Source organism: Pan troglodytes, chromosome 18 (assembly GCF_028858775.2).
Source record: "Pan troglodytes isolate AG18354 chromosome 18, NHGRI_mPanTro3-v2.0_pri, whole genome shotgun sequence".
Classification (NCBI taxonomy): domain Eukaryota; kingdom Metazoa; phylum Chordata; class Mammalia; order Primates; family Hominidae; genus Pan; species Pan troglodytes.
The window spans coordinates 24,977,045-25,000,003 of NC_072416.2; the positions used below are offsets into that span (position 1 = coordinate 24,977,045).

The 22,959-nt window shown below is 44.1% G+C and overlaps 1 protein-coding gene across 2 annotated transcripts in view; it reads right to left on the reverse strand.

Annotated features, from left to right (window-relative positions):
* METTL9 (methyltransferase 9, His-X-His N1(pi)-histidine) overlaps positions 1 to 14,356 on the reverse strand; it is a 56,548-nt gene extending 42,192 nt beyond the window's left edge. Inside the window, exons 1-2 of one of the 2 annotated variants that reach the window (XM_009430455.4) lie at positions 13,904 to 14,356; positions 977 to 1,167 (exon numbers count right to left, since the gene is read on the reverse strand). In XM_009430455.4, coding sequence (XP_009428730.4) covers positions 977 to 1,167; positions 13,904 to 14,305 — 593 coding nt within the window. In that variant the 5' untranslated portion in view covers positions 14,306 to 14,356. The remainder of the gene's footprint in view (positions 1 to 976; positions 1,168 to 13,903) is intronic. The other variant, XM_510871.9, reaches the window with a different exon arrangement.
* Positions 14,357 to 22,959: the final 8,603 nt, after the last annotated feature.

Consider the following 22,959-nt stretch of genomic DNA (forward strand, 5'->3'; position numbering starts at 1 on the left):
ACTCCTAAAGCTTTTTCTATGGATTTATATGAGGGAACCACTCTGGGGACAGAGAATTCCACAATAAGTTCATAAAATTCTGGTGAACCTAGACATTATTTAAGAACAGATGCAGGACTCTTCACTCAAAATAAGCCATCATCCACTGTTGGGCTGACTAATTATATCTCCCAAAAAAAATTTGCCACTGCGAAGTATGTTTAAGGCAAAGATCTTACTTTTCAGCCTAAGGGCGTAAAGCCCTCAGCTTCAGGGCTTGGTTCCAGGAGTCTTGGTACTTTGTGGTCCAGAACCAGCAGCATTCAGCATCACTGGCATCATCTAAGAGCTTGTTAAAAATGCAGACTCTCCAGGCGCAGTGGCTCCCACCCATAATCCCAGCACTTTGGGAGGCAAAGGTGGACGGATCACTTGAGGTCAGTTAGAGACCAGCCTGGCCAACATAGAAACCTCGTCTCTACTAAAAATACAAAAATTAGACAGGTGTGGTGGTGCACACCTGTAATCCCAGCTACCTGGGAGGCTGAGGCATGAGGATTACTTAAACCCGGGAGGCGGAGGCTGCAGTGAGCCCAGATTGCCACTGCACTCCAGTATGGGAAACAGAGCAAGACTGTCTTTAAAAAAAAAAAAAAAAAAAAAAGCAGACTCTCAGACCTAGCCCCTGATGTACTAACTCATAATCTGCATTTTAACAAGACCCCCAGGTGATTCCTATGTACATCAAAGCCAAGAAGCACTACTGTAAGTAACTCCCGCTATGAATAAACATACTAATGAGGCTGTCACGTTATGGTGAATTTAAAGGGCAGAACCACAGAAAGATAGAACGCTGGACCAACTGCCAAGGTTCTGACTAGTAGAAGTATTGTAGCTCAGGTAGTCAACATGCTGAACAAGATAACTTTTCTTTTTGTGTTTTTCCTTTTGTAAACCTAAGGATAAAGAAAAAAATAAATGTCCAAGATTCACTTACCCATTGATAGATGTTCTAGACATAAACAGGCTAAAAACAGATGACACAAAAGAATGATATAATTGGATAAATAGCCAGCCCGATTTCTCAATGCTGTTGTTTAAGAAGATCTGTGTTCCTTGATCAAGGTAACTCTGAACAAAGACAGCCTGGAGTGATTCGCATAATTTCTCTCTGTTGCACACATACCACTAAAAAAAAAAAAAAAAAAAGAACAAAAATTAAAACACACAACCGAAGTGTCACCTAAGAAATCCAAAAACAAAAAACCAGAAGACTAAATCAAATCTAAGATTTCCAAATATTACCATCTCATGATACTCTGAGAATAATCATTTCGTATACTCATATAACCTATAAAATATAAAGTACTTCTTCAGACATGACTTCTCATTTAATTCTCTTACAGCCCTCAAGGTAGGTAGAGTGGGTGAGGGAAGGGTGGAGAGGCTTTTGGGTCATTCAGCTTAGTAGGCAGCAGAACCAGACCACAACTCAGGCACTCGGACTCCCAGCCCAGTGCTTCAGTCACTGTACCCGAGATTTAGAAAGCTCTGCTGGCCTCTCTTTCACTGAGATTCAACATCAGAAGGCAAACAGCTAGCAGCATCCTTGTTTTTAGACAAGAAAACAGTCACATAATCCAATGCCTTAACTCAAAATCACCAAACAAACCCAAATAGCAAAGTAAGCAACAGAATTTAACACTCCAGTGACCAGATTAAGTTGCCTTTCCTCTTGTGGACTATGTAAAAGAGATCTTTAGAAATCTTGAGGTATGCTTTACAAATAGGTCACATGACATTCTTACAGAGGGAACATGTGCTCAAGAAAGATTAAGAAGTTACTTAAGGTCATACTGCAATCAACGAGAAGACCAAGTAGTAACATGCTAAGAACCAGATTTCCAGGAATTGGCTCTACCCAGAATCCACATTCTAGAACAAAATTCAAAAAGCTTCACCTGTAGATGAAATTTAATCTTTCATAATAAATGAGTTAGCATACCAGAGAGGTGGGGAAGCAGACTGTACATCAGCTTTAGCGTCAGCCCCACAATCAAGTCCCGGCTCTGCCCTTCCTATGTGAGCTCAGACAAATCACTTAATCTCTCAGCCTCCATTCATTTGTAGACTAGAGATGTCACTGGGGTCTATATATCCTGGCAGGGTACGATGAGGATTAAACAAGATAATGTAGGCAAGTCCTCAACATAATACAAAGCACATAGTGAGAATCCTACAATAATAATAGCAATGAGATTCCTCTAACATAGCCTGAGAAATAAGAATAAGCCCCTTAAGTACAGTGATGAAACTACAAAGTATATCAATTATTATTAACCCATTATCTGCCATGAAACACAAATTTTTCCCAGTCAATTGGCCAAGAGTAATTTGCTTCCCCTTGACAAATACGACCTTTTATCAGCAGTAGACGTCCCATAAGTGCTTGCACAATTGGTAGACCAGCTTTACAGTCATCCTAAGCTTACTAATGTTCAGTGAAATCTTAAGTAACATTCCTGATGCTAACGTTAAAAGGAACTAGTTACAAATCAACACAAACAAACAGGCACATTAAATTTCAGAGATTAATCATTTTACAAACTCTGTTCCCTAAACTGGGTAAACCAAGCCTTTCCAGTTGTGGACTGATTTGTGCTAATTTGCCACTTCATCACAGTTATCAAAACTGCTTGGACTTTATATATAAAACTGTTTTTATTTTTCCTACTCTATATGACAAGCTATGAAGCTTTTTACATTCACTGCCTACATTTTTTTCCCTTGGTCTGAAAATGTTCTTGCTTAATGATTTTCTAATTCTTAATACTTATTGTGCCTGAAGTTATGCTCCAGTGCAGGTCATAAACCGTTTTTTATTATACTCATGACCTCCTGGTGCACGTTCTGAACTCTGTAATATGGAGGCCACTCTGACTTTTATTTATTTTTTATTCTCTGAAATGGCTAATCAAGATGAAAGCCATCACCTTGATAATAGGCAATCAGGTACATTTTATTAATGTGGATGAGAAGTCATTCAAGTGAAACAGAGGAGCTAAGAATTCCTTGGCATCCACTTGTAAATGGACTAGAACAACAATAGATTCTGACTTCTAGAACCAAGCAGGAACTGGCACCATTAGCTGCAAATAGTGCTTTCATGCACCAAGAGGAAAACTCAAGTTTTTAATAGCATTTTTCTCAATTCATCAACATTAACACGTGTGGTTGAACCCTTACTGTCACACAGGTCTTTCTGGAAAGAAACTAACTGCTTATTGAACAGAATGTGCTACAGAACAAAAATAGAGCAAAGCTCTTCTCTTTAAAAAGAAAGGTGAAACGTATGTCCTTTCTGACCATTTGCATGACACAAATGTCGATTTCACAGCAGCATTGTCAGAAACTGCAAACAAGTCAAATGTCCATCAAATGGTGGATAAGCAAGATGTGATAATAGATTCATATAAAATAATAGCATGTTCTGCCATACAAAGGAATGAAGCACTGCTTCATGCTCCAGCATGGATGAACCTTGACAACATTATGCTAAGTGAAATAAGTCAGTCACAAAAGACCACATACTGTGTAATTCCACTTACGTGAAATGTCTTGAATATGCAAATCCAGAGATAGAAAGTAGACAGTAGATTGTGGCTGCCAGGGGCTGGGGAGCTGGGACAATGTGGAGTGGCTGCTAATGGACATGAGGTTTCTTTTTGGGGTGATGAAATGTTCCAAAATTAATACTGGTGATGGCTGCACAATTCTGTGATTATACTAAAAATCAATGAATTGTACTCTTTAAAAGGATAAATTTCATGGTATGTGAATTATATCCCAATAAAGCTGTTTTTTAAACACACACACACACCCCTCCCTAAATATGCAGGTGGCAGTTAGATCTTCCAGAAATTAAAAGTGGCCTGAAAACATAAGTAACCTAGAAAACCTCTTAAAATGCAAATTTTAAATGCAAATCTGATCACATCACTACCCTGCTTAACAGGAATCTTAGGATAACATCCAAAATGCTTAATATGGCTTATAAGGCCCTGCACGATTTTTGTTCATTCTGTGTCTCCAGCCTCACCTCATGACATTCCCTACCAACCCATGACCCCTGGACCCTCACTCCATCACATTGCTCCACCCCTTCGTTCTTTTTTCTGGAAGGCCCCTTTCCCGTGGCTGTCTCACATGGTATTTGCTCTGCCCCCCAACATTTCCCACCACCTAACCCACTCTCTCTTCACCTGGTTCGTTCAACTTCAGCCTAAATATTTCCTAGGTATATTTTCTTTTCGAAGGAAAATATACCTACGAAAGGCTAGGCTAGGCCCCCTGTTCTAATACCCTTTCATACATCCCATTTGTCCCTTTGGTAATATTTACAATCTCTGAATTGAGTAATTGTAGACAATCGCATGTTCAGTGCCTATCTTCCCAGGTAGACTGAGAGCTTCATAAAGGCAGAGAAAATGAATGACTTCAGTGCCTGGCACAGATACAAACAATAAATGTTCATCAACAGGCAGCCTAAACAGAATTTGGAGTTTCTAACAAAATCCTAGAGGAAACATAAGGATAACCACAGAGACCGCTGCCATGGGGTTTCTGTCAATTTCTCAAAGTCTGCAAGGCCTTGCTTAAACCTAATTTTGCAAACGGTGGTTACAGCTACCCACTCACCACAAAATTGCATTACCACAAGCAAGGAAGCAAGCAATGAAGGAAGACACCAATTGAGCACCTATCATGCACCAGGCACCAAGCCATGTGCTTTACATTTCATTTACCACCTTGCAATTTCTGAATAAATGGGAAGCATAGGGTCCCTAAGCAGCTCCAGCTGATTCAAGCTCCTGCTCCAGGTACGTGTTGTTTTATAAGCGTTTCTTTCAAAGAAGCTTCTCTTCACTTAACTCTACCCAGTGTGTCTGCTAAAGAAAAGAAAGCAGGACTATCCTGCCAATTAAACTGAACTACATGTGTGTAGAGAAAAGACAATCTGGTCTAGATAATAACTAAAGTCCTGTAAGCCAGGGTTTCTCAGCCTTCACACTACTGACATTTGGAGCTGAATGATCCTTTGTTATAGGGGCTGACCTGCACATTGTAGGATGTTCAGCAGCATTCCTAGTGCCTATCCATCAGGTTACAGTGGCACTACCCCAAATGACAGCCCAAAATGTCCCAGGCATTTCCAAATGTCCCCTGGGAGGCAAAACTGCCACTGCTTGAGAACCCATACATGGCCTTACCCACAAAATGTCACTGTACTGACTCTCCAGTAGTGTTTCCCACTATCCCAGCCTAACTATGGTCTAGGGACTCCAGCTGACTGAATTAAAAGATGGACTCGCTGGCCTCAGAGAACTTACATTCCAGAGTGAAAATAAAATCAGAAACCAAGGGAAACAAGTAATGTGACTATGATCTTGGCCAGGAGCTTCAGAGCCTTAAAGGAGCAGTCACCTTGCCCTTAAGGTGAAATACCAAGGACCAAGGAGGGAGAAAATCTGCAGGAACCCCTTTAACCCAATGGGCAGGACTCCTGGTTTCACCTCTCTCCAAACAACCAGCTTAGATAAAAAGCTATGCTGAGCTCGCAGCACTGGGTGGCTTGTCTGTAGGCGCCTGTGTACTTTCAAGCAGGTGAGTTCTTTGTGTTTTTTTTTTTTTTTTTTTGAGACGGAGTCTTGCTCTGTCGCCCAGGATGGAGTGCGGTGGTGCGATCTAGGCTCTCTGTAACCTCTGCCTGCCGGGTTCAAGCGATTCTCTCGCCTGAGCCTCCCAAGCAGCTGGGATTACAGGCACCTACCACCCCGCCTGGCTAATTTTTGTATTTTTAGTAGAGACGGGGTTTCACCATGTTGGCCAGGCTGGTCTTGATCTCCTGACCTCAGGTGATCTGCCTGCCTCGGCCTCGCAAAGTGCTGGGATTACAGGCGTGAGCCGCTGCGCCCAGTCGCAGGTGAGTTCTTTAAATGTGTGCTCCTTAAAGACTACAGAGACAAAGGTGCACAGGCAAGAACAAAGTACTATGCCCGTTAAATTCACACACTGACAGGACTACATGCCCACTCTACTGTGAGGCTGGACTCCTTGGCTGGAGCCTACCATGTCTGAAAAAGCGTCTTATTAGCATCTGCCTTTAAAGCTCACTCAAATGTTGTTTCATCTAAATAAACAAGGGAATCTTTTAAATGACAAATTCTAATCAAATGAGAATGATTCCATTCAGTCATCTGCTGATGCCAAGTACAGAACAGGATGTGATATCTAAAAATTACAGTAAATAGCAATATTCTCCCTACTGGCAACACAACTGCAAAGATACTAATAATTGGCCAGGCAGTAAACAGCCAAATCAGGTGGCTGCCAGGCGTTTTGAATGCATGTCTGACAGTATTCGCCAACTGAAGTTATTAAATATTAGGTCATACTGTCTTAAAAATTTCCTGGCTGGCTACGATGGCTTACACCTGTAATCCCAGCAATTTGGAGGCCCAGGTGGGCAGATCACTTGAAGTCAAGAGTTCAAGACCAGCCTGGCCAACATGGTGAAACCCCGTCTCTACTAAAAATACAAAAATTAGCCAGGCGTGGTGGCAGGAACCTATAATTCCAGCTACTTGGGAGGCTAAGGCAAAAGAATCACTTGAACCAGAGAGGCAGAGGTTGTAGTGAGCCCAGAGTGTGCCACTGCACTCCAGCCTGGGCGACAAAGCAAGACTGTCAAAAAAAAAAAAATTTCTCATTAAGCCCATGAACTCCTCCTAATATTTATATATAACCTTGGTTGATGAATCACTCGTTCAAAGTAGGAATGCAATTTTCCTATAAAATTAGATTTGCTAATCAGACCAAATATGGTTAAAAGTTTTTCTGAAATTATTTTTGGAGTTTATCAACTAATCAAATATGTGATATACAACATATCCAAAACACAACATTCCCAAAATACAAAGGATTTAAGCACACTAGCAGAGTCAGAAAGTAATTTTAAAAACTGACTGATTTTAGATGATGTGGTATAATAAAAAATACATATTTGATCTTTGTCCCAGGTTCCGATAGAGAGTTCCTAAAACCCTTGGGGAATCTCAGGGTAATAAGAGTATCTTTTGTATGCTAACAGGATGACTCCTGATAGGGGTGGGAGACCCAGACAGCTTCAGGATGGGGACCAGGATGTGGGTATAAGGTTCAAACTTTCAGCCCCACCTTCCAATCTCCAAGGATGAGAAAGGAGTTGAAGACTGAGTCTAATCATGCCTATGTAATGACACCCCTAAACTATGGGGTCCTGGGAGCTTTTAGGTTGCTGAATACATTGTTATGATGGTTGAGTGGCTCATCAGAGGAAAGAGAAACTCTACACCACCTCCCACACCTCACCCTATGCACCTCTTCCACTTGGCCGTTCCCCAATTGTATCCTTTGTAATAAACCAGTAAACCTAGGTGGTTTATTATTATTATTATTATTATTATTATTATTTTGAGACGGAGTCTCGCTCTGTCGCTCAGGCTGGAGTGCAGTGGCGCAATCTCAGCTCACTGCAACCTCCGCCTCCACGGTTCAAGCGATTCTCCTGCCTCAGCCTTCCCAGTAGCTGGGATTACAGGCACGTGCCACCACGCCCAGCTAATTTTTTTGTATTTTTAGTAGAGACCAGGTTTCACCCTGTTAGCCGGGATGGTCTTGATCTCCTGACCTCGTGATCCACCCACCTCAGCCTCCCATAGTGCCAGGATTACAGGCGTGAGCCACCGCACCCGTAAGTGTTTTCCTAAGTTCTATGAGTCATTCTATTATAGGAAATTAGGGGGTGGGGTGGGGTAGGGTGAAGGTAGAGTTGTGGGAACTCCCAAATTTGTTCAAGGTGGACAAAAGCACTGGCAGCCTGGGGACCCAGGACTTACAGCTGGCCTCTGAAGTGAGGGCAGTCTTGTGGGACTGAGCTCTTAACTCTGTAAAGCGTGACCCTAACTCCAGGTAGTTAATGTCAGAACAGGATTGAACAATTAAACACCCACTTGGTGATGGAAAATTAGAGAATGGCTGATATCAGGAAAAAATGACAATACATGTAAGAATCTTTTTTCAACTTTAAGCCTTAAAAAAAGCATGCACAAACCAGATAAAGGCCAGAACTTCAAGCAGCTGTCTTATTCTCATCTAATTCACAAACTACAAAATCTTCAACAAGTATTGTGCACACAGCTACCTAACTTCAGTGTCTACACAGAGGCCTCACTAGAATGAGGGCAGTTTCCTATTCAGAAGGCAAGCCTAGGCCAGGAGCAGTGGCTCACGCCTGTAATCCCAGCACTTTGGGAGACTGAGGCAGGAGGACTGCTTGAGAGGCCAGGAGTTTGAGACCAGCCTGGACAACATGGCAAGACCCTGCCTCTACAAAAGATTTAGAAGCTACTCAGGAGGCCGAGGCAGGAGGATGTACTGAGGCCAGGAGTTTGAGGCTGCAGTGAGATATGATCAGGCCACTGCATTCCAACTTGGGTGACAGAGCAAGAACTTGTTTCTCAAAAAAAAAAAAAAAAAAAAAAATGAAGGCAAGCCTATTTTTACCACCCCTCAGACAACACAAGGTTTACCAGGAGGGGCATCATAAAGCAGCAGAAAATGTGTTGCCTTGAAACCAAAGCTGGGTGCAAAGCCCAACTCTATCATCCATTAACTCTGTGCTGGTGAGCAAGTCTCTTCTCTCTCTCAGCCTCACTTTTCTGTATGTAAAGTGCGGATGATACCACCAACCTCCAAGAGTTCTATGTGGACTACTGGGGATAATATATTTGAAGTGCCTGGCACACAATAGAAGGCCAGTAGCTCTTCATATTTCCTTCCCCTTTCTCTCCAAGGCAAGGGCTGGTCAGAGGAGAAGTACAGTTCAAGGGAATGCCTAAAAACCAAACTGTAGGTCTAGGCATCCAGCCATTCTCAAAAGAAATGGGTAATCAAAGACCCAAGGCATTCAGGGCTACCAAAAACAATCAGAAAAGCTCCACTGCTCAGGATCTATGAACACAGAATCTTTTCTAAGTTGGCCAGACCAACTCCATCAACAGAGCTTGACAGCTAAGGATTCAAAATTCACATTCTAAGATTTTACAATGCAGTCAACTCAGTCCAGACATTTCACCATGCACACCTTGCATTTAAGCACAGCATAGGCGTAAATATTCAGACCATTCACCATTTTCCCACAAACAATATAAACTCAACCCAATAACCTCTTTATGTGAGATTTCAATGTGTACAGTGACAGGCACCCTCATATCCATGAGGGGAATCAATTAAAACAGATTAAATGGCTTCAGCTTTGATTTAATAACCAATTACTGGCAATCCTCATTGCAAATACTAAATACTCACTCCCCGTAGGACAGGATAATCCTAAAATTTTAACAAAGCTTCAGAGGGTCTACACAACAGAGCTTTTTACTGGAAGCTATTAGGGTCTTCTAGGGCACCTTCAAAGGGAAACATAAAGACTCCTGGTATATCCAGCACAAGAAAGAGATTCTAGTGTTCTGTGAAACTGAAGCAAACACTTGGGGTTTCAACACAGATTATGAGGAAGGAAAGAAATCCTTTCTGAAGTCTCTTTGGTATTCAGCTGCAAAGGCCTCCAGACTCTCGAAGGCAGTTCAGAGAAGGACGCCAATCCATCAGTGTCTGTCCGGCTTAGCTGGCTGACTATCCTTGAAGCATTGTTAACTCATGCCTGACTCCAGTCTGCCTCCACAGGGTAAGTGAGGGGTAAAGGGACAGGAAACACTCTGTCCTTTAGCACAGTGTTTGGCTCTGGCTATGCTGTCCAAGTATTTTTTCATTTGGGGGAAAAAAAAGGATTTTAATTATTTCTTGAATTCTTCATCACTTGTGGCATAGCGCAGTTCTGAGCTTATATAAGAAAGTGAAAAAGTAAGTCACAAAAACATACACATACTTGCAATTTTAAGTTACAACTTAATAATTCCGGATATTGAATGTTATCTGTGCTTTTAAAAAACCTTGCAGTATGTCACCTGGAGAAATAGTTGTGGTTTGGTTCAGCGAGTTCTATAACAATTTTTTCACTCCATCAATTGAGAAGCTACTGAACGGCTATTATTACCAAGAACCTGGGGCCTAAGGGTCCTTTCAAAGTTTCAGTAGCTCCATAATAGTTGCATTAACTTTAAGCACTAGGTGTAATGCATCAAAAAGAATAGATCCTAAGTTTTTTGTTGTTGTCTTTTTAAATTCTGAGTCTGCCGACATTGAAAAGTGACAGTATCTACTAGTTTCTCACTGCCTGCCTCTATTTCTTCCCAGTGAGTCAATCTACCCACCCTGCAACCTGTGATTAAGAATATGCTGTTGGAGGCTGGTTGCAGTGGCTCACTCCTGTAATTCCAGCACTTTGGGAAGCCGATGTGGGAAGATCACTTGAGGCCAGGAGTTCAAGACCAGCCTGGCCAACATGGTGAAGCCCTGTCTCTACTAAAACTACAAAAATTAACCAGGTGTGCTGGCACGTGCCTGTAATCCCAGCTATGGAGAGGCTGAGGCACGAGAACCACTTGAACCCAGGAGGTCGAGGATGCAGTGAGCTGAGATTGTGCCACTACACTCCAGCCTGGGTGACACAGTAAGACCCTGTCTCCAAAAAAAAAAAAAAAGCTGTTTGTTAAGGAAGCTGGGAATTTCTCTTGGAAAAATTCTTTATTCTGTAAGAAGCCATGTAGTAAATGTTTTAGGCTTGCAGGCCATACAGTAGCAAATATGCTGCTGTTGTAGCAAGGGAGCTCATAGACCACAGGTAAATGAATGTGGTAGTTCTCTTTCAATAAAACTTTATTTGTGGGCTGGGTGTAGTACCTCACGCCTGTAATCCCAGCACTCTGGGAGGCCCAGGAAGAAGGATCACTTGAGGTCAGGAGTTTGAGACCAGCCTAACCAACATAGTGAAACCCCATCTCTACTAAAAACTACAAAAATTATCTGGGCGTGGTGGTGTTCACCTGTAATCCCAGCTACTCGGGAGGCTGAGACATCAGAATTGCTTGAACCTGGGAGGCAGAGGTTGCAGTGAACCAAAATTGGGCCACTGCGCTCCAGCCTGGGTGACGAAGCGAGACTCCATCTCAAAAAAAAAAAACACTTTATTTGTAGACACTGAAATAAATTTGAATTCCATAAATGAAACTTCATGTATTACAAAATGTTATTTTGATATTTTCTTGGTAACCATTTAAAAATATAAAACTATTCTTATTTCATAGGCTGTAAAATAAGTCTGTGAGACCAGTCTGGCCTCCCAGCCACTTCCCTGCTCTAAGTGAAACCCTGCTTCTTGCTTGCCCAAAGTGAAACATAATCCCAGTTTTGAAGCTAGCACACCAAACCAAGTTACTAAAATGGCACTGCTACTACAGTTTTAGAGCAGCTTTAGCCCAAAGGAGCCTTGCCTCTCCAAACTATACTAACAAAATAGCCATTTTTAACGAATAAACATTGCCCAAGATCTCTCTTTTAACCACAGAATCCTCCATCATAATTCCTTAATAAAATAACCAGAAGGAACACTTTTGCTAAGTATGGTTCAATCAAATCCACAACGCTACTTTTATGCAACTCCAAAAGACCCAGATGTGGCTGGCTATGGAACTCACACACCCAACTGAACACTTAGAAGACCTTGTATAAAACTATTAATCTGAAGGAGGAAAAACAGTTACAGTTACTTCACAAGCAATGAAGTTATAAGGCAAACCCAGGATCCTGGAATATTAAGTGGAAAACAAATTATCAACTCCAGCCACAGTGCAGAAAGGACAGTTTCCTACTTTATCTCATGGTGGTTTCTACACACCTTTCTTCTGTTCCTTTTAATCTTTATTCATGCACGATTATTTTCATAATATGAATGTATTCATGTCAAAATAATGTCTGGATTCATTATTCTAAGGAAAAGAGCTGACCCATCCCCCAAATATTCAGAAAACACCATATTAAGTCTTCACCCTAAAGAAATTATCTGCTGAATTGTTAGTGAAGGGGTACACACACACACACACACACACACAGAATATAAATACGGTATCTGAAATAAATGTATCTGAAACCAGTATTAGTTTTCATTAGAACTTAACAGATTCAGCTTTTAAAAGGTACAATCAGAAAGTATCCTCTGCTGGGAGATATTCTGAGGCTATGTCTACAGCTGCAATTCCGCCTCCATACAAATCACAGTGTTGAAATAGTGTTTCAATTTTAAAATAAGTGCAATTCTTTTATGAGCACTAAAAACCTATCAAGTGGCTGCAGTAGGGGTAATCATGATAAGTGTTATAAATACCAATAGCTAAGAGACTCAACCATAATCCCCCATCAATGGAGATAAATCGCTTTTTCTCCTATCCAGGACCTTATTTCTATCAACTGCTTAAAAATGTTAAAAATGACATTTCTAATTCATTGTCTACCCCATTGTTCCATATGTGACATTCTGATAACTGTACAGTTAACGGTACAGTACCTTTGAGTTGTCTCTATAAGAATGAACTAGTGTAAGTAAATAATCCATAGGAATAAATGTGGTTTTGCAATTTAAGTTTACATACATTCCTAACCATATCATACAAGTGATCAATGATACTGATATTGCACCTAACAAACTGCAATGGCTGGAGGCTTTCAAAAAAATTTACAGAAATTTAGGATTCCTTTAAAAATAGAAAAAAGCCCAATATACATATTACTAAAAACTAAATGCTACTTTTCTAAATTGCTCTATCTCCTTCTTAGACAATTCTCTACCCTCATTAAAACACATGAAATCAACCTGGGTGTAAATTCTCTGAACACCTGGCATAATAAAAAAGTAATGTAGGAAAATGAGAAATATATGAAAATGATCAGACACAAGATGATATAGGGAATAATTAATACTCTATGGAAAAGCAAAATGTATTATAAATGCTAGCTATGACAAGCCAACACTCTGGCAGAGTTCAAAAGCCTCTTTTCAATGAATTTAACATTAACTGCAAACTATGTTAAGGTCATATACGAAATATCTCACTTAATTCTACAGTTAACCTGTACACGTTTAAGTGGCGCAAGACTGAGCTAATGAAAAGCCTACCTACCCGGTCACAGCGTAACGCTCACGATGCATAACTAAAACTCCTTCCCGTCCCGTTCTGTTTTAAAAACCCTTCCTGTAAAACTTGCATAATCTTCCTCCTCATCACACACAATCTTTCTAGCAGGCTGACTAAATCCAAGTTTAAAGGAGATCTCTGCTAGGTAGGAGGGGAAGGTTCCGTGGGATGGGAGCGACAACCTGTCAAACCCATTTTTTAAGTGCTTAGGGAGAAATGTCACCCCAATCAGCCTGGAGAGTTCAATGGCTTGCGATGTACAGTTACATTTCTTCACGACCCTTTGTACGTTCTGGGATTCAACGAGACAACAAGAGGGGCTGGCTTTTCGTTTTGTTTCTCGGCCGGGTCTCTTCAGTCTCAGGCCTCGGTGCCAGGCGGGCGCCCCCAGCCACGCTCTGGCCCCAAAGTTCCCCAGTCCCGCTGCCGGGCGTCCGCAGTCACCGCCCGGGACCCAGGAACAATGCGGGGCTCCGGGCCGCTCACGATCGGGCCCGGGAGGCCATGCCCCGCCTGCGCTGCGGAACAAAAGGCGCTTGCGGGGCCGCGGCCCGGTGCCCGGGGCTCGCGGAGTCGACGCCCGGCGGGGAAGGCGCGGGGAAAACTTTCCAAGGGGCCGAGGCGGAGGGGCGAGGGCCGGGCCGCCCCCTCGCGGAGCCGTCCCGCACAATAGCCGGGCCCAGAGCCGGAAGGCCGGGCCGCCACGCCCCCGCCCCGGCCCCGGCCCCAGCCCGTACCTGGTGGTTCTCCTTCCTGCCGCCCGCGGCCGCCGCCGGCCCGCCCGGGCCGCTCGTCATGTTCACGTACAGGGAGCGGGTGAGCGGGCTCCGCAGCGTCCACATCCTCCGCGCCAGCCACACGGACGCCAGGCTCAGGCACAGCCAGCCCGCCAGCAGTCTCATCGGGGGCCGCGGCCGCTCGCTCGGATCACCGCCGGCGCCGGGGCGAGGAGGAGGAGGCACCGCCGCCTCCGGCCACCGCCGCCACCGCCCGAGCTCGAGCCATCGCGGCCGCCTTGCCCATCCAGCCCCCTTCAGGGCAAAGGCTGGGGGTGGGGAGGAGCAGCCGGCGCGCAGCCTCGGCACCTCCCCCTTCCCTTCCGGCCGCGGAACGCCGCTGCCCCCTGCACCAGTTTCCATCCGGAGCACTTACGAGCGGCCGCGTCGCTTTCTCCCCCGGCGCCCTCCCTCCGTCCAATGAGCGGGCCGCTGGGAGGCGGGACAAAGGCAGCGCGCATCCGCCCGGAGCGCGTTCTCGTGTCCCGGCCCTGCCTCGGCCTCTAGTAAATGGCGGAGGTGGTTTTAATTTTTTTGAGGGCTGAAGAGATCACTTCCGAAGGCGGTAACTGCAGCCTCCCTGCCCCTCCAAGGTGGTGCTGGAAGGACCTCCAGTCTTTCCTCGCCTCATCCCACTCCACGGCGGGACTTTGACAGGGTTACCTCTCGACCCTCATCCCACTCCACGGCGGGACTTTGACAGGGTCGTGCAGTTAACCCCGGGGGCGCAAAGAGGGGAGTCATTCCTTTCGTGCATCCTGATACACGCAGGTTCTTCCCGGAGACGAATGCTGCCAGTGATGGTTGCCCGCTCGGATGCGTAGTTTCCAGTTTACATTTAGAACCGACCTGCCAGACTCCCTCCTCTACTCTCCCCACCACCACGACCCGCCTGCCCCGTTCCCCAAGTCTGAGAAGTTGCTGGCTACGTGTTTCTATAAAGAATGAGTGAAAATTCTGCCTTTTGGGGAAGCTACCGCAGCTGGGGTACCCACAAGTAATGTTTTAGATGTATTGATGGCCCTGCCCAAGAATGAAGACCTCAAGTTAGACTCCTTGGCTGCCTTGTTTCCTTGAATTAGCACAGGGAAGTTGGACCCAACACTCTTAGAGTGAACTCAGCTCTGGGAGCAGTGTTTAACCCGGATATTTATTTGATCATTTATAACACGAGGAGACCTAGCAACATTTCAGAACTGAAGGGTTAGTTACACTGTGTTCCTGTCTGCAGTTCTTCCTGCTATTATCCAAGCCACAATTAAGGAGTAACATTTCGTGGGAGTCCCTAACTTTAATACTTTCCTAGGTTTGTTTGGAAAGTGCTTTTAATTTAACTGCACCAGAAATAATGTAAATGTGTCTAAGTTCAAAACAAAAGAAGTAAGCCTTTTGGTTAATTCAGTGTTGCACATCAGAGATTTTCATTTATGAAACAGTGGGGTGGTGAGCCACAGATGGGGAACAAAATCATTCCTTACCCAACAGCTTTTTTTTTTTTTTTTTTTTTGAAACGGAGTGGAGTCTCGCTCTGTCTCCAGGCTGGAGTGCAGTGGCTCGATCTCGGCTCACTTCAAACTCCGCCTCCCGGGTTCAAGCAATTCTTCTGCCTCAGCCTCCCGAGCAGCTGGGACTACGGGTGCGCGCCACCATGCCCAGCTAATTTTTGTGTTTTTCGTAGAGACGGGATTTCACCATGTTGGCCAGGATGGTCTCCATCTCTTGACCTCGTGATCCGCCTGCCTCGGCCTCCCAAAGTGCTGGGATTACAGGCGTGAGCCACCGCACCTGGCCCAACAGCTCTTTTATTAGCTTTTAAGAATCTCAGCTTGGCACCTTTGGCTAACAAGGATATCTTGTTGCCTAATGTAACAGGCTGTAACAACAAACAAAAAGGCACAGGGTGGGTGGGGTTCGGTATTTTGTGTTCTCTCTTTCCAATATACTCCCTGACTGCTTCCTGCCAAAACCCCGAAGAGCCCAAGCCTTACTAAATCTAGTTCAAACCTCTAGTGGTCCTGGCCCAAATCATCAAAAAGGAACTACGGTAGCAAGTCCAATAACTGTTTATTTACTATGTCACCTCTCCTTCCTGTCTCTTAGGATCAGTGTAACAGACAAAGCAACTCTGTCACAAAAGGAAGCCTTCATCTTTTTAAAGTGGGGGTGAAAGCAGCAGGAGTGCATAAAATGGCATATTTCCTTTCTGAAGACAAAGGAGACAAAAAGGTATGCCCCAGCTATAGAGTGAGACCACATAGCTGTAGCTGAGAGACTGCAAAATGTTATCAAATGAACAAGCAAGTAGATGGCTGCTGTAGTCAGAAGGATTTTGGGGTCAGTTGACTGCCACGAAGCCTAACAGCTCAAAGGAGCAGATTTTGTTTTATATCTGAGCAGCTGGCCTGGAAAAATAAATCACTCATACATTTAAAATACTCTATAATAACCACAAAACACTCAAACCCATGCTATTTACATTTAGCAGGCACAGGAAGAAACCAGAGCATCCGATGATCAAATGATTTGCCTGAAGGTAGCAGAGTAAATTCAATAGCTGACCTTTTCATAGAACTTGGTATCCCAGCTCGTGGTCTTTCGATCCATCTAAGAAGCTTTGCTGTCTCTTCTCAGAGAGCCTCCTGAATTACAAATGAGGAGAAAGGAAAACAGCAAGAGTAAATATACGAAGCAGAAGTTCAGATTGCCCATTGGGGACAGCCCCCTTCATCTACTAGAATGTCACTACCGTATATTAAAACCTCAATTATCCATAATGGAGACGGGAAGGGGCAAGATGACACAAAAAGCCAAATAGCCAATACTCGTTCTAACGTGATCTTGAGATGCAGTTAGTAATATTCAAAAGATACACAAATGACCCTCTGCACCGAACTCTGCTCATTGACCCCAGGTGTCCCACTTGGGTCACAGCCCTGTACACAGGCCCAAAATTTTGGCGGGATCACTTTCCTATCTAGATCTCTAGGCAAAGGCTTTTTGTTATTGTTGTTCTTTGAAGTTACAAAGCTTGGCATTTTCATATTCTCTTTTCAATTACAAAGTATCATGTTAAGAGAATCCACAAGCAGAGAGTTTGGATCTATACAAAACCTATTGATGATTGTTATCTCCTTGAAGAGATAATGATTTAAAAAGAACTCATATAGACCAGGCAGGGTGGCTCATGCTTGTAATCCCAGCACTTTGGGAAGCCAAGGCAGGTGGATGGCTTGAGCCCAGGAGTTCAAGGCCAGCCTGGGCAACATGGAGAAACCCTGTGTCTACAAAAAATACAAAAATAAGACAGGCGTGGTGACATGCACCTGTAGACCCATCTACTCAGGAGGCTGAGGTGGGAGGATCACCTGAGCCTGGGAGGCTGAGGCTGCAGTGAACTGAGATTGTGCCACTGCACTCCAGCTTGGGTGACCCTGTATCAAAAAATAAAAATAAAAATAACTCATATAATCACTTTTTTTTCCCCGAGATGGAGTCTTGCTCTGTTGCCCAGGCTGGAGTGCAGTGGCACGATCTCGGCTTGCTGCAACCTCTGCCTCTCGGGTTCAAGCAATTCTCCTGCCTCAGCCTCCCGAGTAGCTGGGATTATAGGCGCCTGCCACCACGCCTGGCTATTTTTTGTATTTTTAGTAGAGATGGGGTTTCACCATGTTGGCCAGGCTGGTCTCAAACTCCTGACCTCGTGATCCGCCTGCCGCAGCCTCCCAAAGTGCTAGGATTACAGGCGTGAGCCACTGCACCTGGCCATAATCATGTTTTTATGGACAGATATTTTTTATGCTTCTTAATATTGTTTTGTATACCTTCAGAGAAAGATACAGCTTTTTCCCAGTATATTCAATAGAATGTGTCCTGTAGTTATTAAGCAATGAGCACCTCTAACAAAATTAGCAAATGTACTCAACAATTTGTTTAATTAATTAATGTAGGAGATCTTTATCTGAATTTAGTTGATACAACTTCAATTCTATGCAATGATATCACTGTGGGCTCCAGTTGATGAATTCTAAGTCAAGGCAAAACTGCAGACAGCTTTAAAAAAAAAAAAATTAGTAGCCTAGGCCAGGCACCATGGCTCATGCTTGTAATCCCAGCTACTCAGGAGGCTGACACAGGAGAATCGCTTGAACCCAGGAGGCAGAGGCCGCAGTGAGCTGAGATCATGCCACTGTACTCCAGGCTGGGCAACACAGTGAAACTCCATCTCAAAAAAAAAAAAAAAAAAAAAAGCCTCAAGTAGCAGAATTGAACCAGGGGTTAGAAGATGTTAGTAGTTGGCCAGGTGCAGTGGCTCACACCTGTAATCCCAGCACTTTGGGAGATTGAGGTGGGTGGATCACAAGGTCAGGAGTTTGAGACCAGCCTGGCCAACATGGTGAAACCCCGTCTCTACTAAAAATACAAAAAAAATTAGCCAGGGGTGATGGCCTGCACCTGCAATCCCAGCTACTCATGAGGCTGATGCAGGAGAATTGCTTGAACCTGAGAGGTGGAAGTTGCAGTGAGCTGAGATCACACCACTGCACTCCAGCCTGGGTGACAGAGTGAGACTCCATCTCAAAAAAAAGAAGACGTTAGTAGCAAATACAAGTAACATCGTGTGCTTCATTGGAGAACTCCCAATGCTACTCATTAGCATGGTAGTTTATCATCTGCACTTTGAGCCAGACTATCTGGGTTTTAAGCTGGGCTCTATGCTTCTTGATTATGCAATTTGAGGCAAATTACTTGACCTCTACATGTCTGTTTCCTCATCTGTAAAATGGAAATAATAATAATGGTTACCTATTTCATAAGGATGCAGTGAATATCATGTTATATACTGTAAATATAAAGGGCTTAATAAGTGCCTCAACATTTAGTAAACGCTCAAAAAATGTTAATTTGTTTTCACTTTAACTTGGGTAAATCAACCTCATCTGAGCCTCTCTTTCCTCATCTGTAAACTAAGAGCCATGGTTCTGAGCTGTCTGCTTCACAAGACATGTGTGAGAATTAGATGATCTGAGAGTTTTTTAAACTGCAAAACATCAACCAAAGTTATCATAATAAAGATGCTCAGTCCTAATGTAAAATGCCCACGTGAGGGATCTAGGTGGCCATCCTGTAAGAATCTAATGTCTGATGATCTATCAGAGACTTTGGTCTCTGCAAAGCTACTCTCCGTAAAACATTCTCTTAGAACCCATGATGATAGCATCTCTTAATAATGTGTCTATCTTCACACATGTGTCTATCCTCATGACATTTCAAACTGAGTGGGGAAAAGAATATAAAACACAAAACTAGGCTGAGGTGGGAAGATCATTTGAGGCCAGGAATCCAAGACCAGCCTGGACAACATGTTGAAACCCCATCTCTACTAAAAATACAAAAATTAGCTGGGTGTGGTTGTGCAGGTACTTGGGAGGCTGAGGCATGAGAATCACTTGCACCCAGGAGGCAGAAGTTGCAATGATCTGAGATCGCACCACTGCACTCCAGCTTGGCTGACAGAGCAAAAGTCTGTCTCGTAAAACAAATAAACACAGAACTATAAAAAAAAAAATTCAAACCTAAAAGCAAAATCAGCTGGGCACAGTGGCTCATGTCTACAATCCCAGCACTTTGGGAGGCCGAGGCAGGCAGATGGCTTGAGCCCAGGAGTTCCACACCAGCCTGGGCAACATGACAAAATCCTGTGTCTACCCCCCCCAAAAAAAAAAAAAAACTACAAAAATTAGTCAGGTGAGGTGGTGTGTGCCTATACACCCAGCTACTCAGAAGGCTGAGGCAGGAGCATCAACTGAACCTGGGAGGTCGAGGCTACAGTGAGCCATGACCACAGCACTGCACTCCAGCCTGGGTGACAGCACAAGACCATGTCTCAAAAAATAAAATAAAAATCAGGGAGTAAACTCAAGTTACCTACTTGTCAAAGATGCCTGTCTTTTTAGTAGGAAAGTCTTTTCCCCTCTGATATATAAAATTCTTCCCAGCTGGCTCACCTATTTACCCAGTCTATACCCGCCAGGGCATTTCACCTGCTTACAGAACCTTTTGAACTCCCATGATTTCCTCCCTCATCATTCTCACATCTGAGTTTATGTCAGCAATATTAACCAAAAGACAAAGAAATGCCACTTTCACATATGCAATAAATATTTATTGGGTACATGGAATATACCAGGCCCTGGATTTACGGGAATAGAAAGCAAAATAAACACAATGTCTCACCTTCGTAGAGCTTACCGTCTAGTAAGGAGACTGACCCGAATACATAATTACAAACTGCTGAGAGCGAGAAAGGATTTGTATACTGTTACGAGAACTTGGAGAGATCTGACTTAATTAGGCGTGGAGGGCATGAGGGAAGGAGAGTGTTCAGGGAAAGCTGCCTTGAGGAAATGTGCTTTGTGGTCATTTTGACATCCCCTTGCCAAACTTGAAAGCTTCCAGATTTCCCAAGTTCCTCCTGGACTACAGGTATCCCCAATAATTGTGACAACAGAAATGGAGATAATGCAGGACAGGCAAGTCCCAAAGTGGCGCTTAGCCCTCTGGGTTCTTGGCTTTATCAGGAAGGAATTCAAAGGCAAGCCAGAGGTAGAAGAAAACAGCTATATTGAAGAGGCTGTGTTACAGCTCCATGACTGCTCCTGCAGAGCAGGGCTACCCCATAGGGAGAGAGTAGCAGCTGAGGGTAGTTTTGTAGCCATATTTATACCCACTTTTTTTTTTTTTTTTTGAGACGGAGTCTCGCTCTGTCGCCAGGCTGGAGTGCAGTGGCACGATCTCAGCTCACTGCAACCTCCGCCTCCCAGGTTCAAGTGACTCTCCTGCCTCAGCCTCCTGAGTAGCTGGGACTACAGGCATGCGCCACCACATCCAACTAATTTTTCTATGTTGAGTAGAGACGGGGTTTCACCATGTTGGCCAGGCTGGTCTCGAATTCCTGACCTCATGATCTGCCTGCCTCGACCTCCCAAAGTGCTGGAATTATAGGCGAGAGCCACTGTACCCAGCCTGTACTTGAAACTAAAAGTGGGAGGCTGGGCACGGTGGCTCATGCCTATAATCTCTGCACTTTGGAAGGTTGAGGTGGGTGGATCATGAGGTCAGAGGTTTGAGACCAGCCTGGCCAACATGGTGAAACCCCATCTCTACTAAACATACAAAAAATAGCCAGGTGTGGTGGCAGGCGCCTGTAATCCCAGCTACTCAGGAGGCTGAGGCAGGAGTCGCTTGAACCCGGGCGGCAGAGGTTGCAGTGAGCCGAGATCGCATGTCACTGCACTCCAGCCTGGGCAATAGAGCAGGACTCTGTCTCAAAAAATAAATAAATAAATAAATAATTGCATGTAGATTAAAGAGCTGTTTATGCAGAAATTTCTAGGGAATGGGCAGTAACTCCTAGGTCATTGGATCACTGCCATGGAAAGTGACAGTAACTGTCGAGTGTTGCCATGGCAGTGGTAAATCGACATGGCACACTGGTGAGCATGTCTGATTAAAACTACTTTCGCCCAGGCCCTGTTTTGGCTAGTTCTTAATCTGGTCCAGTGTCCACTCCAGTGTCCGAGCTCAACCTCTGGAGTAGAGTCCCACCTGCTACCTCCGACTGCTCATCAGAGCCTTCTAGAATGTGAGGAATCCCAGTGTCCCTCACATACACTCACAGAGTCCTGGAGAAAACGAAATGAGTTGTCTGGGCAGCTGTCAGCACAATCCCCTATATATATAGTCAGCTCTCAAATAGTAGCTGTGGTGGTTATTATGGAATCATAAGGCAGATGTAAACCTAGCTCTCCTTGCACAAGTTACTTAAGCAGTCCAAGAGATGAACAGCCATCTACTTTAAACTTAGTCTACTATAAGACAAATTAATTAGGGAGAGTCCTTCAACCTAAATCCTGGGCTCCACCAAATGAATCAGTTTCTCCAACAGAACTGTGTGAATTAGGCATTTTATTTTATTTTATTATTATTTTTTGAGACAGGGTCTCTGTTGCCCAGGCTGGAGTGCAGTTGCACAATCTCAGCTCACTGCAACCTCCGCCTCCTAGCTCAAGCGATCCTCCCACCTCAGCCCCACAAGTAGCTGGGGCTACAGGCACACACCACCATGCCCGGCTAGTTTTTTATGTTATCTTATAGAGACACAGTTCGCCATGTTGCCCAGGCTGGTCTTGAACTCCTGGACTCAAGTGATCTGCCTGCCTCGACCTCCCAAAGTGCCAGGATTACGGGCATGAGCTACCATGCCTGGCCTCTAAATTGGGCATTTTAATACACATGTTTTGTACCACCTAAGTTGTGCTTTTTTTTTATTTTTATTTTTTCAAGACGGACTTTCACTCTTGTTACCCAGGCTGGAGTGCAACGGCGGGATCTCGGCTCACTGCAAGCTCCGCCTCCTGGGTTCAAGCGATTCTCCTGCCTCAGCCTCCTGAGTAGCTGGGATTACAGGCATGCGCCACCATGCCTGGCTGATTTTTTTTGTATTTTTAGTAGAGAGGAGGTTTCTCCATGTAGGTCAGGCTGGTCTCGAACTCCCAACCTCAGGTGATCCACCCCGCCTCGGCCTCCCAAAGTGCTGGGATTACAGGCGTGAGCCACCACGCCCAGCCCACTTCTGTATTTATACAGATCCTTCTGCCTGTGCTTCTGAATCCTTAAAAGACATCTTCACATACAGTATAAGCTACTTAAAGGAATATAAGTATTTTTAAATATATATTTCAACTAAATAATGTCCTTCCAATAACAGGTCTATGAGTCAGAGCTCTGACAAAAGACAGAAGGCTGCTGCTTTCATTCAGTTTCTAGGGCATTTTTGAAGGTCCAAATATCTTTCATCTAGTTTTAAATATCCTTTCGAAACAACCCTGTCCTTGGCCTCTTAATTGCTGTCTTTTGCATGTATGTGGCTTGGTCTTCTAAATGACTGCTTCCTCTCCACCAAATTCACCGTGGGTATTTATTTTGAAACTATAAAGGCGTCTTCTTTTATAAATATG